The sequence below is a fragment of the Colletotrichum orchidophilum genome (genome assembly GCF_001831195.1).
Source record: "Colletotrichum orchidophilum strain IMI 309357 chromosome Unknown Scaffold_51.1, whole genome shotgun sequence".
NCBI lineage: Eukaryota > Fungi > Ascomycota > Sordariomycetes > Glomerellales > Glomerellaceae > Colletotrichum > Colletotrichum orchidophilum.
This window is the reverse complement of record NW_019173007.1, coordinates 262,768-279,006: the sequence shown is the minus strand read 5'-3', so window position 1 is coordinate 279,006 and position 16,239 is coordinate 262,768. Positions and strand designations below refer to the sequence as shown.

General features: G+C 53.5%; 6 protein-coding genes across 6 annotated transcripts; 3 read left to right on the top strand and 3 right to left on the bottom strand.

Annotated features, from left to right (window-relative positions):
* Positions 1 to 81: 81 nt before the first annotated feature.
* On the top strand, positions 82 to 2,141 carry CORC01_06722 (uncharacterized protein; the record flags this gene model as incomplete). Its single annotated transcript, XM_022618361.1, has 3 exons — positions 82 to 309; positions 357 to 467; positions 519 to 2,141. 3 exons carry the CDS (start codon positions 82 to 84, stop codon positions 2,139 to 2,141), a joined length of 1,962 nt encoding a protein of 653 aa, XP_022475205.1.
* Positions 2,142 to 2,501: 360 nt separating this feature from the next.
* CORC01_06721 (uncharacterized protein) lies at positions 2,502 to 3,426 on the bottom strand (the record flags this gene model as incomplete). Its single annotated transcript, XM_022618360.1, has 2 exons — positions 2,502 to 3,263; positions 3,391 to 3,426. The coding sequence occupies 2 exons, from the start codon at positions 3,424 to 3,426 to the stop codon at positions 2,502 to 2,504; spliced, it is 798 nt and encodes a 265-aa protein (XP_022475204.1).
* Positions 3,427 to 4,301: 875 nt separating this feature from the next.
* On the bottom strand, positions 4,302 to 8,357 carry CORC01_06720 (HECT-domain-containing protein; the record flags this gene model as incomplete). Its single annotated transcript, XM_022618359.1, has 3 exons — positions 4,302 to 5,770; positions 5,827 to 8,072; positions 8,137 to 8,357. 3 exons carry the CDS (start codon positions 8,355 to 8,357, stop codon positions 4,302 to 4,304), a joined length of 3,936 nt encoding a protein of 1,311 aa, XP_022475203.1.
* A 1,613-nt stretch (positions 8,358 to 9,970) lies between these two features.
* Positions 9,971 to 11,764, top strand: CORC01_06719 (zinc finger protein Yan; the record flags this gene model as incomplete). Its single annotated transcript, XM_022618358.1, has 2 exons — positions 9,971 to 10,116; positions 10,231 to 11,764. 2 exons carry the CDS (start codon positions 9,971 to 9,973, stop codon positions 11,762 to 11,764), a joined length of 1,680 nt encoding a protein of 559 aa, XP_022475202.1.
* Positions 11,765 to 12,195: 431 nt separating this feature from the next.
* CORC01_06718 (ribosome biogenesis GTP-binding protein YsxC) lies at positions 12,196 to 13,981 on the top strand (the record flags this gene model as incomplete). The annotated part of the gene is made up of 2 exons (XM_022618357.1): positions 12,196 to 12,621; positions 12,698 to 13,981. 2 exons carry the CDS (start codon positions 12,196 to 12,198, stop codon positions 13,979 to 13,981), a joined length of 1,710 nt encoding a protein of 569 aa, XP_022475201.1.
* A 382-nt stretch (positions 13,982 to 14,363) lies between these two features.
* On the bottom strand, positions 14,364 to 16,041 carry CORC01_06717 (uncharacterized protein; the record flags this gene model as incomplete). Its single annotated transcript, XM_022618356.1, has 2 exons — positions 14,364 to 15,235; positions 15,285 to 16,041. 2 exons carry the CDS (start codon positions 16,039 to 16,041, stop codon positions 14,364 to 14,366), a joined length of 1,629 nt encoding a protein of 542 aa, XP_022475200.1.
* Between the last annotated feature and the right edge of the window lie 198 nt (positions 16,042 to 16,239).

Genomic DNA, 16,239 nt, shown 5'->3' with positions numbered 1-16,239 from the left:
TTCTCGGGATAGTGACATACGCGAAGAACAGCCTTGCGGTATCCACGGTGATCAATCGCACGACTGTGTGTTTCGTTGAACATGCCGCCCAAAGGACAGAAACCTCAGAATTGGACCTTCACGCTGATCCATGCGGCAGTCTCTGAGAGGCGTCACCGTGAGAAGGACTGGCTATGCACATCTAATGTCGAAAATGCCGTCCTAAACTTGAAACAGGAGAAACTTCTTGCAGATGCTATGGGATCACGAGCCAGTGTTTACAAAGAGCCAAACCATGTTCTCATTGTACCGAGACAGGGAGCGCAGGCTGTAAGTCGCCCCAGGTCTTAGACAGGACGCCCATTGACAGGAAGAAGCTTAAGCTTGGGCTTGGCAGTCGAGACAGAATCATTCCCAAAGACGCCGAATACATGCTGGGCTACTGCCCCGGAACTAATATCCTAGTCATCAGAGAGAGCCTTCGCAGTGTACGTTTGTACTGTATACTCATTTCCGGCATAATTACTGACCTTTAACAGATCGATCAACAGATTCGTCTAAGATTCAAAAGCCAGAGTGACTTAGATCAGATACTAGGCCTCCTTCAAACCCTAGGCTTCCAGGCCAAGCCAATGCAAGCATCTCGACGTCAGCCAACCCCACTGCAGTACCTTCGATCTTCCTCGGTAGCGGGTGACTATCATGCCCCTGCTACGACCCAGCCCTACTCTTCGGGGTACAATGCGAGATTAACACAACATAAGTATCAACGTCGGTTGGGCTCGCCTATGAAGAGCCAATTCTTTCCGGAAGGAAGCCATCCAATACCTCGAGCCAACAGTGTAGCTGCGCAGACACACCGGCCTTCAACGTCCGGCAGTCAACGCGAAGTATCTATTCACCGATCCTCAGATGGATTCAGTACACCTCACACCCTCAACCGGGCTCGCACTGCCTTCACAGAGATGCCGAGTGAATACGCATCGCATACAACCCCGACGAATACAGAATACCTACCGACGGTCCCTACACCATCAACGACTTCCCGCCGGCGACCATCGGTTCGCTCACCGCCACTTCTGCAGCACTATAGCAACTGGAACATCGGTCCTTCAGCCGATGAAGCTGCTTTCGCCGAGTATGACAAACAAACGACAAGGCCTAGTTCTAGCACCCAATTCCAAGATATGCTTCCTCCCCGCCGTCACCTTCCGTTCCCAGTAGGAGCTCGGGTAGAAAAAGAGCTTCCGGAAGGAAATACTACGCAGTCTGGGATTTCGGAGCTCAATCAAGAGTCCCAGGGCGCGAGCAAAGAAGAAGAAGCTCTCAGACCTCCTACACCAGACACCGAAACTGCAGGACGCCCAGAAGCGGCAGAGCGAGACAAAGCGGCGCCAAAAACCAGGATTAATTTCATCAAGAGGAACAATGCCGATTCAATTGACAACTCGACTTCCAAGAAGCAAAAGTATCTCCCCCAAACAAAACGGATTTCCACGTCGCCGATCCTGCCGCCAAATATCCCGTCTGCACATTTCCAACGCAGAACCATATCTCGGGCCCCAGGCCTGGTTATCGAACAAGAGGAAAGGCGTTTGGGAGAAGTTATGGAGAAAAGCGGCATCAACGACGGAAAAACGGGTGTTACAGCTTCTGCATCAGTGAGCATGACGAAACCAGCGGAAATCGACATCCTGAGACGGGCCCGAGGTGCAATTGAGATGTGTTCATCTGATGCGGATATGCGCTCCAAGATGTCAGTAGAAGAGGGTGATTCAGATCCGCCATCTCGCGCCGCGGTACCAGTACAGCACACAGAAAGGACCGACACCGGCATTACTATGCCGCGGCCGTCATTGACGAGAATAGATAATGGCACACAGACTGAGCCTGTTCCCTGCAGCTCCTCCGAGAAGGAGGAAGCACTGTTCGTCGCAAAATTCAAATTGATGTGGGAAATCAGAGATTTACACCAAACATCTTTCCACGGTTTGCTCGACACTGCTGAGCCAAATCATCGCATAGACGAAAAGAAAACCTTGGAGGAGCTGGAGCAGAATGTTATTGATCTATGCCAAGTCGCGATTGACCGTTACGGCCCTGAAGTGGGCGATTTACCTTACGAGAAGCTCCTGAAAGCTATCATGGTTCCGGGGAATTGAGCTGAGTGCGATATTTTGGGAGACAAGATTACATCGCAGGGAGCGACTGACTATACTACAGAAGACTTTTGAGCGGGTTGAGATAATGGCATAGGGTGCACATATGAAGCACGCTATGAATGAGATTCGGGTAGTTCTACTGAATCATGGAACAACCCAAACTAATGAGAGTGGTTTATTTCCCAGTGGTATAATTATTAATGAGAATGATGGTCATCGCAACAGTATCCAGTGCATAGCAATCCTTCTCCTCCGCATCCTGCAATACACCCAATGAGTCCTCTAGACTCACGCAAGAGCTGCAACCTCTGACGCCAGCCTCTGAATCTTCACTGCCTACGTAAGATAGAATCGCTAACCTTAGGCTGAAGGGGGTACGAAGATGCGAATGATCCATTTGTCGTCCTTCTTGTAGCTAGACAAGCTCGGTCTCGCGACGGGCACGTCGTTTGCGGTGGAGAATTCTGTGTCGGAGTAGGGGAACTCGACGTGAGTGATGGCGTGATCATCTCCGCCATCCCAGGTGTTACTAACGGTGTGTTCCACAATGGAGACATCATCGGACTGAGCAGGGGAAAGAGGCGGCAACATGAGGTTTTCCTCTACGTTCTCAACAAGAATCTCGCCGCTGAAGAGAGGGGTGACGGTCTCGTTGTCGTCGAAGGCGAACTCATCGTCTGCAGAGTAGCCGCTGTCCGGAGAGTCGATGGAGATGATACCAGAGCCCTCGGAAGAATACGTGGAAGACCGGCGAGAACTCCAGGAGCGAGGCCTGCGGTACTTGGTATTGGACTGGGGGGAGGAGACGGAAACGTCCTTGGGGGCCAGGCCCCAGTCTCGACGACGCTTGGCTCGTTGTTGAGGCAGATCCGTGTTGGAGGACGAGGCGCTATAACAGCAGTGGCGGAAGTGTCCTTGGTGGTACTCTCGAGAGCGGATTTGTTCAAGGTCAAGCGACTGGAATTCATTGTATATTCTTGGGACTTTGATCCGAGAGTGTAATGGTAAGGGATCGTCGTTGCTGGTAGCTGGTGTCTTGTGTAAGTGAGGTGAGGTGAATATGGTGTAGCAAGTTGTGTTCACTAGAGTGCGTATGCTCTTGTCTTGAGACAGAAATCCACTCTATTAGTGTTTGTCAGATAGAAATTTTGGAAAGAATGCCGCAATGGATGAGAGAAGAGCTGCCTTTTTATGCCCACCCCGTCCAGTTCCCAGCATCAGGGCTGAGGGAGAGAGGTGATTCACGTACCGGGAGAATAAATGGGTTAAAGTTGCAAGTCATCATGGTGCGCGCAGCGTCTGGCTATCGGAGAAAGGTGGCTGTGGTGCCAGACTCGCTGGTTTCAAGTGATGGTTTAAAGCTCTCATGGTTCAGGCCAGAGACTTCCATCACGGTAACGGCTCCCGGCACCGCAGAATGAGGGGGCCACCGTGACTCATTTGAGATCGATCCATGAATGTTGGTCCACCTGAGCTCGTGAATCCCACGGCTGTCTATACGCAACATGCTGCCATCTACATCTAGTCGTGGCAAAGTGAAGCCCCGGGAATATACCGTGGGCCGTAGGTGAGATGGGACATGGCGTGAACCAGGGAGGATACCGGGCATCTGGAAACATGTTGGCTGACTACGTACAGAATTGGCATAGCGGACAGCAAGGCCCTCGGAGCATGACCATAGACAGATCTCAGACTCGCTGTTCACAGATTACAAATTATAATGCTTGCTGAAACCAAGATACCCATAGCCTCAAAGAGACCCTCAGATAATCTTTAATCCTCATTGTATGTAGCATCGTTTATCCAAAGCTGACCACTGGCTTGTCTCAGATGACGGCGTGTTCATCCCGGTCACGGCGTCCCTACTCGAGGATCATCTTGCCCCCTAGCCCTAACTTCTTTTCGCATACACAAAGAAGGATGACGTGAAGCAGAGTCAGGAACAGAGGGATTATGGGTAAGATCCCTCATCAAAACCCGACGACAACGTCACCATATCTCATGAGACAGCGGGATTATTAGGGACGCAGAGCCTGAATTCTCTCCTTCCCGATCAAGTAAGGAACGCTAAGGATATCAAGCCCGACGAAAAGTCCATCTCCCTTCCATGCCCAATACTTTTTGGTTGATTCTAACGTACAACTCTTTGCCCAAAGTCGCTCAAGCAAACCCAAAGCCCTGCGCGTTCTCCAATGCCATGGACAGCCTCTCTCTTAGGACATCTTTATCTTTGTACTCTGGCAGCAAAAGCGTACCGTAACATGTGTATGCGGTGGGCAGGTGTCCACCTTCGCCCTCCTCTTCGCCGTTTCGTTGCACAACAAATTGGAGATTCTTCATGCCACCGACAGGCACACGGTCCGATGCGGTAACAAATTCCAGAAGCCGTCTCTTCATTTTCTCGTCATAGCGCTTGACGATCGACCAGAAGTCGCGTACGCCGCGGTGGCTCGCGTCCCAGCCGACATATCTGGTGTATCTGCGCAGCTCAGAAATGTCAATCTCCTGAACACCTTCTACCAGTGATTGAAGGAGTGGCGGAGTTAGAAGGTGAAGTGCCTTGGGATGTAAGCAAGCTCGGAATCCATGCTCAAATGCTTCGTACTGCGGGCGAACAGAAACATCCGTCAGATACTTGATGTAGTCGCTGACGTACGCATTCCTGTTTTCATTGGTGACGAGCGGAGCATCCTCGGGATTCCCATCCACCAGCGACGTCTTAGCAGTCGCTTCGAATTGTGGCCAGCTGTGACCTTTTCCATCCATCTCGCGAGAAATAGGCTGCCCAAACATTGACACGGAGAATTCGTATGTGCGTGCGAAGACTTCTTCGACCAACCCCTGGCTCTCGTCCCACTCAAGTAGAGTCGTTAGTCCTATCGCGAGGTCTGGCCACCCGTCGGCAATGTGGTGCAGCTCATCCACAGGCTCACCCAAGAGCTTGCGGTAAAGCGCCTTGGGGAATGTGATGGGTAGCGTTAGGCCATTGTAAACAGCCAACGAAACCAAGAGGCCGAGGATCTCAAACTTCCAGGCCGGTACCACGGAGCCGGGAACGAACCAGGTCATACGGGTTCGGTCATCGACCGTGAAGGCACCATGATCGGAGTTGAGGCACTCAGCAACAGCAAGTCGGAAGAACTCCTGCTGAACTCCACCTGAATCGAAACCCTCTTCGCCAGCTTCCTCGCCAAGATGAATCTTTAGCGGTCTGTGCAATTCTCGGGCTTCCCGCCGCCAAAGTTGATCGAATGCATCCCTGATAACGTTCTTACGACTAATCTCGAGGATCAAATATTTCGAAGAAGCTGTTTTAAGAAGGTCCTGTAGAACAAGTTTGTGATGAGGATTGGTAATGAGGCCGCCAGGAGCAACAATTGCCTTCATCCGTGTTTGGAGCGAGCTCGATTCCTCATAGCTTCGACTCATCTTTGAGAAGTTGATGGATCGGAAGTAAGAAACTAAAGTAGATGGATCGAATATGAAGGGGAAGTCCAAAAGATGCTTCTTTTGTCTAGAAGAAGTGTGAGTGAGCCAAGCGACAGGCATGTTGATCGAGTCCAGCCTCTCGGCAAAGTAGTCCACGCGGAATTGAATGTCTCCAAGAAGTAGATCTTGCCGTTTCTCGTCTAATACAATGGTAAGCTGGAAGAAAGGTCTCATGGGTAGCGATTCAATGACTTACACATAGCAGCAATCAGTGAGAGCGCTCCACCGAAAGAGCTATCATATGAAATTTCAGGCTGACCATCCCATTGTTGGAGCATGACTGTCTTGGCCCAGTCTAGAAGTAGAGTGGAAACCCTCGACTCATGACCAGCTCGCTCGAGATGTCCCACCTCGGGGCTGGAAGATGAGTACGAGTTCAGTAAGTCGAGCTGGGAAAGAAGTGGCCGAAGGGCATCGAATTCCTCTTTATTGTCCTCGAGGTCGTCGTCTTGTGCGGCCATGTCTGCAAAACACTTCCGTGCGGATATGGCTGCGAACAATCGTCTCGCCAGTCTCAGAGCCAGATCATTTGAAAAGGCATCATCGTAGAGAAGGCAGAGCCAAGCCGGTTGCCGCGCCAGAGCACCGCTTCCAGCCAGAGTCAATCCGTTTGAACGGATCCGTGACATATCAAACAGAATTCTAGAATCAGTGATCAATGGGGCCGCGGCCACTAAAGCGTGGAGACATATTGACAACAGCTGGCCTGCCTCGATATTTGCAATGGATCGATTGGTCCGGCGGAATACCCTGGTAGTGGGGGAGCGAAGGGATTGCAGTGATTTGGGTGCTCCAAAAAGGCTTCCGGCGGCCATCCACAAACTGTGAAAAACGAGGCTCGGAGCTACTCGAGTGAGCCTCAGCATGCAGTACCAAATGGTGTGAGAATCAAGCAACTCGTCGTCCTTGACAAAGGATGCGACCAAGCTGACGGGATCACTCAAGATATTGAACAAGCTTTGCTCAATAAAAAGCTTCCACTGTCTCCGGAGTCTCTTTGGGTAGGTGCCTCGGGAGATGTGTTTCCTCTGCATTTTGGAAGTTCGGTCCTTAAGTGTGGTGTATGTGCTAGTAATCTTGGAGGGGTCAAGAAGGTGAGACTCTGATGTCCCGTCATCCTGAAGGATGTCACACACAAGATCAACTACCTCCACATTGAGGACTGTCAATGATTGTGGAAGCAAGCTGTCAGCAATTGAGACCTCCAACGGGTCTTGACTCTGTTTGGTATCCTCTGTGGGCAGCACAACCCGCAAAGGCTGAGCTTCTGAGGCTGGCTCGTGCAAAGTGGGAACCTCTGCTGGTTCTCGCGGTTTACTATTGGCGTGGTTTGTGTTGGAAATTGACTCTGACTCTTGAACAATTGTGACCTTATGGTTTTGAGGCGGTACGTTATCAAAGAATGAAGGTGTCGAAGGTATTTCTGGAATGGCGTAAGGATTCACATGGGACGCTTTTGGTGGTCTCAGTGGCTTTTCGTGCGCTCCTCCATTCAACCTCGGGGAAGATAGCCCGGACGCGACGTCTTCCGGCAATGAAGATGTCGGGTATGGCTCGATGGAGAGTTTCCTAGTCGGCTTGGAGTTTGCCCGCACTCTGGTGCTAGAGCTCCTCTTAGGTTTGTTAAGCCGTGTGTTGGGTACTGTCGCACTTGAACTGTGAAGCGTCTGTGACCCTTGAGCGAGCACTGCATCCGGTCCTTGGTCTGTGGTCGAATGAGGAAGTTCACCCAGCTCTTTTCTATCTGCATGCGTCACGGGAGGTGTTGACTGCAAAGGAATCGACGGGCCCGAGGCGTTTTGCGATCTTTGCGGTTTTTCTTTGGAGGGACTTTGTGTTGACTCTGCTTCTAGCGTAGCGACTTTTTGGGACATGGCATCCAGGCCAGCTGGAGTGAGCCATTCCAGCATCTTGAAGGCGACAGTCCCAAACACATTGGCTGCGAATGAACGGTAATCCTTGCTGATAGGTCGTTCGGCGACTTTGAATGTAGGGTGTGCGGTGCCTGTTGCCGCATCAAAGTGCGAGCGTTCATTCGGCAAAGATGTTGCTCGATGACCGATTTCCTCAGCACCCGGAGCAGGCCTCTGGAAACCCCCAGTTTCGCCATTTGTCCTGTCACCCGACCCTGACTTCCGCCGCCTGCTATCCACTGGTGTACCCGATCGCTTCGAAAAAGGGTCGCTGAATGCTGGAGGCGCTGGGTTGGATGAAAATATGAGCGAGCTCAGGGCGGCTGGTGCTTCTTTCGAGGGCTTAAGGTAGGGACAGAGCCCGGTCTCTGGATTATCCTGGCTGGCCAGGTACACTGCCAAGGTTCTTGCGCTCGTGATGTTGTATCTGCGTATTGGTGCTTTACCAGCAAGGCGCTTGCGACAGGAAAAGCACGTCGAGGTTGTACATGACTTGGAGTCACATCCATACCGTAGCTGAAGGATGTATCTGTTAAGGGGCTCATTAGTACGTTGGACACATGGCGGAGGTTGGTAGATTGTCGGAGACGAACGTTTCTACGAGGATCTGAAAGTTATGTCGGCGGCTTGCGCGGTGGATGGCGTAGACGCGCTTCGGGTTCTCGATGATCTGGACCATGTCCTTCAGTTCGGCCGGCGCATCAGAGGGCAGACGCGCAAGAGGCGCATCTTCCCAGAGACCGGCTAGAAGGTCAGCATCGAGGCTGGCCTCGGTCTGAGGGCCCTTCTCAGGGCGACGAACGTCTCGAGTCATGTCATGCGGATCGCAGGAGTTCTGGGGTATCTGAGGTCGAAGTTGGAAGAGGTAGCTCGTGGTGTGGAGGAAGAGTAATTGCGTGCGGCAGGGAGCGGCTAGCGAGGAGATGAGTCGAACAGAATAAGGAGGAACAGGAAGGCAGGGGCCGCTTCGTTGTCGTTGACGTCTAGTGGTACACGGATATTAGAACCACCAGATAACAGCTGGTGCAAGTAGAGATATGTTGGCGATGAATGAACAGTCTTCACCCGATGACGGGCGGCGGGTATGGCAAGCAGGCGGATTAGTCTCCCAGTCGTCAGTGCTGGAGGAGGAGCTGGGCACCGTACAGCCACGCCGCCACCAGGCTCGGCGATGACACGGTGCGATTCGACGAAAACGGGACACGGCTTCCGGGTCCCTGCTGGAAGAGTGGACCCGGGAGCACGGGGGCAGGCAATGAGGACATGGAGGATTCCGCGGAAGGTCCCAATTTAGCATCCGAAATTCCACTGCAAGACGTAAGTTGGGATCAAAGGACGAACCAGGGCAGGGTACCTCGTGGTGTTTCTGACATCAGCCGCAAGGTTGCCGTCTTCAGACACCTATTCCAGTCTCGGCATGGTCGGCGGTTTATGCCTCCGACATTTTTTTACGTATTTTCTTTTTTCCTTTTTTTAAGCCCCCAGCAGAGGTGCTCGCGCCTCCGCCCAGTCGATCCGCTCGAACCCCTCCATCGTTGTTAATGACGGGCCGATGTTGTGCAGACAGCGAAACGGCGAATTAGTCAATCGAGTTTCCATGCAGTAACTTATTACTGAGTGTAGCAACGAGGATTCTTTCAATAATAGCGTGGATGTAATGCAAGTTTGGGTCTATTCACCAGGCTGCTTACTTCAACATCATCAGTATGCCCTCTGGATAAGGCCTTTTCTAATGTTTGTCGGGCTCCAAGTTTGTTGTTGTTATCGTTGATCAAGATGCCCAAAATGAGACTTGCAGGTTGTATTTTGAGGCGAAAGCCCAAGCGTCCGCGGACCCCCTCCAAACACGAAATACGAAAAGAAATATTCGTTCTACAAACAAAAAGGCGCGGAACGGCACTTGTTCCTCAAAGAGTGACAAGTAGACTTGGTGCTTGACAGTTTGCCCCCTTCCTTGATATGTCAGCCGTCGAGACAGAAGACAGAAGTCAAAAAGAAAGGGTCACCAAGTCCGGCGCCTCGGGAGGGACATAGGCCCCCACTTGACAGTGCCGCTTCTGCCAGGAACATGCTAAGGTAACTCTTGAGGCTTCCCAGTGGTACAACTTCTAAAGGACAGTCCAGCCCAAGGGCCCTAGACTGCAAGTGACGTGCCTATCACGTCCCTCCAAACCCCCGCCTAACCCACTAAAGCCCTTGCGAATTTTCCCTTTTAAATTCATTTTCCCCTCCATCCGCCAGACTTTGACGCACTGCACAAGAGGGACGCCCGTCTTTTGCCTCATTCACTTCCCTCTCTTTTCGCATCCTGCAAATTTACGTTTGCGCGCAACTCAACTCCCTATCACAAACAATCAACCACATATCCAAGCGACTTTGGAGACAAAAACCAAGCAAAACCCACCACTTTCGCACACGACATTCACCATGGCGAGCGTCGATGTTGCTGCCCTCGGCGCCGTTCCTGCAAATGGAGGGGCAACGGCGGCTTCCCACCCCTACACCTGCAACACCTGCTCGGTTGCCTACCGAAACATAGATCTTCAACGAGGCCACATGAAGAGCGACTGGCAGTACGTAACTTTAACTCTCCTCCTTCTCAAAATCGTTTCCTCTGTTTTCTAGGCTCGACTTGTCGTCTTGTTTCCGCTGTGTTTCGCTCAGACCGACTGACATCATCTCCCTAGCCGATACAACCTCAAGCGAAGAGTCGCCTCCCTCCCTCCTATCGCCTCCGAGGTCTTCAACGAAAAGGTCCTTCAGGCTCGCGCCGTTCAGACAGCCGAGGCAGAGAAGGCTTTGTTCGAGCGCACCTGCGACGCCTGCCAAAAGTCGTACTCCAGCGAGAACGCTTACCAGAACCACTTGACGAGCCAGAAGCACAAAGTCCGTGTCGCTGCTATTGCTAGACGCAAGGGTGGTGTTGCCGATGACGCCAGCTCTGTCATGAGCTCCACCTTCTCTCTTGGTGAGCCTATTGCTGTCGACAAGGAGAGCGAGCTGGATTCCGAGGCCGAGGAGGAATTTACTCAGGTCGTAGAGGGGCTCAAGAAGGCCAACATCCACGAGTCCCATGACGGGCGCCCATCACCCGTCAAGCGCCCTTCCAATCCTCACCTCTCTGCTCAAGGCCAGCGTGACGACATTTCCATGAACCGCGAATCCGACTCTGCAACCCCCGTGCAGTCCAAGCCAGAGATCGCCTGGACCATCAAGTCCTGCCTCTTCTGCAACTACGAGTCGCCTAGCGTTACGCTCAACGCCAACCACATGGAGCGGTTCCATGACATGTTCATTCCTGAGAAGCAGTACCTTGTTGACCTGGACGGCTTGCTGCAGCATCTGCAGGAGCGCGTTCACGATGGTCACCAGTGCCTGTACTGCTTCAAGACCAAGAAAACGGCATTTGCTGTCCAGACCCACATGCGTGACAAGGGCCACTGCAAGATCCCCTACGATACCGAAGAAGTTCAGCTGGACATTGGCGACTTCTATGACTTCCGCAGCACCTACTCTGATGGCGAGGAGTCCGACGAGGAGGAGGAGACTGACGAGAATGGTGGAGCCAAGCTGGGTCTGAAGCGCCCTACCAAGCTATTTGGCGAGGACGGCGAGGAGGTCGAGGAGGGGGCAGACGATGGTTGGGAGACGGACAGTTCGGCATCGTCCTTGGACTCGGAAGAATTGACGGCCTTCACTGCTGACGGCAAGTACGAACAGTTCGAGCGCCTGGACAAGCACCCCCATCACTCTCGCGACGACCCGCGTGCCCGCCACCAGGCCGATGGCTGGCACTCCCATGCCCACAAGCACACCCGTGCTGTCTTTTACGACGAGTATGAACTGCATTTGCCTTCTGGCAAGGCAGTTGGTCACCGCTCTCACAACCGATACTTCAGACAGAACCTCCACAACTACCCTACCGAAGAGGAGCGCGCCGAGCGTTTGGCCATTGAGGCTGGCTCTGGCGATGAGATGGATGTTGATGGTAGAGAGGTCACCACCACCGGCGATCGCAAGACTCGCAACAACCGTGCCGTCGCTCGCAGAGATGCTGCAGGCATGGCCGGTGCAACGGATAAGCAGAAGCGCGTTGTGAGACAGGAAGAGGTCAGAGGCCGGAGCAACGCCACCCGTCACCAGAAGCGCTACGACTACGGAGTCAGCGAGAAGTTGAACAACCAGAAAACTTTCTACTACCGCTACCAGGCCGGTGGTTGATCAACTCGCCTGTCGGTGCTGGATGATCAAGGCGTTGGGCGGATTGATTTTGTATCTTGCTAAATTACATCGAACCTTCAAAGGAACTGGCATGCATGATGAAGCTTTGACGAACCATGCATAGGAAAGGTAGACTTAAAATAGAGTCTATTATTGCCACAAGGTTGCAGTGACTGTGAACTGAGGTGATGTGAAGTGCTATAACTAAGCACCTATTGTGGTGGTGGTCGTTGGGCCCGGGGTTTTGCTCAAAGCTATGCATCCAACGAAACGTCTCTATTCACTTATTGCATTACCCGAGGCAAACCCGGATCTTTACCCAAGCTCCATCATCTCCTGAACTTGCTCATCCACAATGTGTATTTCAACATTAGTGACAATGAATGTCAAATTTTTAGACTAACATTTTGGTCTCACGTTTTGCCTATGACATGTTCAAAAATATTTACAACTGTCGTGCCCTCGCTCAGCGGCCGCGTCTTACGTCACAAAGATGGATGAGTAGCAGGCCGACTTACAACTCGTGGCACCCCCAACCGGACGCTGACGGATGGTACGATGGACGGAAACACCCGAGACGACTAGAAGATTTCGACAGCGGGAAGACTCGCCCAAGAGAGGACCAGCGCAGCCGGGGCGCCAGGCCTCCAACGCCTCCGCTTCCCCGGTCAGTTGCACCCATTAGACGGACCGACGACTTCAACTCAAGAAGCTCCAGGGTCGTGCCCCGGGACGATCGTGGGCGGGATGAGAGGTTTTCAACGTCACTACCGAGAAGGAGCCCTCCCCGGCCGAGGAGGTTGTCTAGGGACGTCCCCCAGGTACCCAAGAGGAAGGGAGGTGGTTTTGTACTGATGGTGAGTGAGGCAACATGAATTCCTCCAGAGGGGAAAAAACTTCGTTTTTGCAAAGCCTGTACTGATTGCCCGTCAGCCAAAACTATCTCAAGAGGAACTGGACAAGATCAGCAACCCCAACGACGTCTGGGAAGCCAGGTCACTCTATTTCGTTCCGCCAAAGAGGTCAAAGGAACATCAGCAACCCATACAACTACCCAAACCGCTAAAACCTGAGCCGCGTCGAAGAGACCGCGACGCCGGCATCGCCAGCGCAGACTCCATCAAGGCAGCGATCCAAGCCCCAGCAAAAACCCGCGCGAAGCAGCCCCGGCCCCCGCCCCCGCCAGAGATCGAGCTCGAGGGCGACGGCGGCACAATCGTCGCGGACCCCGTCAACGACCTCCCGCACGCCCTCGCCGCCAAGTTCTTCCTCTCCCCGCCCGCGACCTTTCTCTACTCGGCCTTCCGCCTCAAGCACCACCCCATCAACACTACGACGCCCGAAATCTGCGTTGTCGGCGCCAGCAACTGCGGCAAGTCGTCATTCATCAACGCGCTCACCGGCGCGGCGTCGCTCGCCAAGGTCAGCGACCGCGCGGGCAAGACCGTCTCCATGAACGCGTACGGCGTGGGACCGCTGACGGGCCTTCCGTTTCGGAAACCTGTGGCCTCCACCGCTGCCTCCTCGGGCGCAGGCGGCGGCGTCGTCACAAAGGAAGAGAAGCCGGAGCACGGCATCATTCTCGTCGACACGCCAGGGTACGGCTACGCCTCGCACGAGGAGTGGGGTCACGAGATCGTCGAGTATATCAACAAGCGCACCATGCTCCGCGGCATCGTCCTCCTCTTGTCATCCGAAAAGAAAGTGTCGGAAAAGGACGCGCAGATTGTCAAGCTCCTCGCCGACGCGGGGCGGCCCGTCATGCTGGTGTTTACAAAGATGGATAAGGCCCTCTCCCGTAAGGCGCGCGAGGAGGGCGGCATCGCGCAGCGGCTGCGGGAGGCGGAGCGGTGCTTCGCGCGGACGGGGTGGAGCGGGTGGGTAAGGCGGGTGTACATCACGGCGGCGGGGATGGAGCGCGACAAGAGCTGGAAGGTTGACGGGACGAGGAGTGCGGCGGGGATGGCGGGCGTCCGGATGGGGGTTCTCGAGCTTGCAGGGGTGAGGGAGTTCGTCGCGCCTGAGAGGGTCAAGATGTTGGCCGCTCAGCAAAAGTCATCACAAAAGTCGCAAAAGGTCCAGGAGGGCGGCGGGGCGGGTGAGGATGAGAAGAGGCTGGAGCCGGGCAAGGCTTTGGAGAGCGATCCGGCGGCGTGGTCTGGGGATGTGGTTTCGTTTGAGGAGCTGGAGAAGAAGTTTGGGGACTGGACTTCTTGAGAGGGGGCGAGGTTTTGTACAACCATGTTGTAGGATAATGTGTTTGATTGTTCAAAGAAAACAGATACCCTCTAGAGAAATGCAACTCACCGTAAGGCATGTCCAGATGTACGTATACACGAAGTGGGGAGAAGGGTGGGTTTTGCGATGACAACGGGTGAGGGAGTTCACTCGTAAGTGGACGCGTGCAAAAAACTGCAGGAAACCCCAACCATAAACCAACGCTTCAGACAAATTCCATCAGATGGGTATTAGCTAAGATAAATTGCAAGCAGTCCTTCGTTAACCATGAGACATCCTTCAAGAACTCCTCGTGTCCTCCGTCCCAGTATGAAACTTCAAGTGAGTTGCACAGCAAATAGTGCAGACCAGTTAGCCATAATTATTCCTTATCCTTCTCCTTATCCTCTCCTGCGCCCGAGACCGTCGAACGCGCCGTGCCCGGTCTACTAAGCTGCCGACGAATCTTCTTCGCATTTTTCGACTCGAATAAACTCTTCACCCTCCTCAAACGAGCCCAGCGCTCCTTGTCCTTCGCTTCCCTCAACTTTTCGTCATCGTCGGCTGCTAGCTCGGTAGCAGCGCTCGGTAAGTCATAACCCCCTGGTGTCGAGGGCGTCGCAACACCTCTACGAACCGGCGTCGAAGGTACCGAGGCGCCTCTGTTATGCCACGTGGACCTGTTCTTCGGCCGGTCCTCGAGCGCTCCGCGTAGGTAGGCGTCGTTCTTCAGGACCTGTGCCAAGCACTTCCAAGCCGCCATGTTCGCCTCTGACCCGGGCTTCGCGCTACCTAGGCGTTGCGCCACGGGATTCTTCCAGGGACAGAAGAAGCGGTGCTCCTTGACTGGATCGAGGTGGTCCATTGGCGCAGGGACGAGTATCTCGCCGTCGGCGCTGACCTCCTTACTCTTGAACATCCATAGGCCCAGACGTCGTAAGCATGTGTGGCAGGATGCCGAATTTGGCACTGCGCCAATACGGGGGTTCGTGAGGCCCTGCCAACCCATCATTGCCAGGGTCAAAGCGACTCTGTTTGGTTCCTTTGGATCCGGAGAGTCCTTGGATGGTGGTGGGCTTGTAAAGAAGTCTTCAGGTAATTGGTTCAGCACGCTGTCGATGTTGAGACCCTCTGGAAGCCTCAAGTTGAACTCGTAGGGGAGAAAAGGTTTCCTTGCACAGAGCTCATCGTAGCGTGTTCGTAATGCCTCCATACTTATCTTGGCATTGGTTAGAGATAGCCGGAGGAGCGAATCTGGAGAAGTTAGCCTTCATTCTCATCAGCAGGGTCTGTAGAAACTCACTATCGCACCCCTGTTTTCTCCATAAACATTCCTCCAGGTGTGCCGTGACAACAAGATCCGAGTACCTATCTATCAGCGCTTCCTCTGCTTCACCAATCAGTTCTGAGTAGCAGTGAGGACCGGCAACCATGAACCTACCGACGTCCGACGCCACAAGGACGGGTACCTCCTTGCCGTCAACTTCGCGTTTATTCAGCTTCACAACGAGCTCCTTATTGCAGAGTGTACACCGTACACGATCCTTCCCCTGGCATACCCATCCTCTCTTCGCCCATTCGACTTCGTTCACCGCGTCAGGCTTAGGAGTCCAGTCCGTGATCTCTTGGAACGATGCTAGCCGCTTGAGAAGCTCGTTCCGGTCGCTGGGTGCAAACTTCGGAGCGTGCTTTACTTCCGTCACATTGGCAGACCTAGGAACCCATTTCTTCAGCGACACGTGCGAGAAGGTCGTCGCTGCACCCCCTCCCGTGGCACGGATCGAGGGTGAACTGTTGATCGTAGCGGCATTCTTCTCCGTCAGCGCTTGCAGACGCCGGCGCTTCAACAAGATGTCTTCTTCAATCGACATGCTCGGTTTGGTAGAGGTGTCGGTCGTTGTGTTCGTGTTTGTAGAGTTCGTGTTGAAGGGCTGGAGAGAAGTCGTCGACGGGCGAGGAGATTCGGCAGGCAAGCTCGTGGAGTCGTTTGATTTGGTAGAGGCGGAGGATCGGCCCATACCCTGGATGAGGGCATTGAACTTTCGTTTGGTAGCATTCATTGTCGTTGCGTGTTTCGATGGAACCAGGGTGGCGGATGTACAAGAGATGTCTGATCTGACCTGATCCCAGGCGCGAAGATCAAAGGACCGGGGCAAGGACGGCAACACAGAAGGTCGGTCGGTCGGTCGAGTGTCTGATGAAAGATCGAGTTCGGTTGTTTGAAAAGGCTTTCACTCAGATTCCTTCGTCAATGGCGG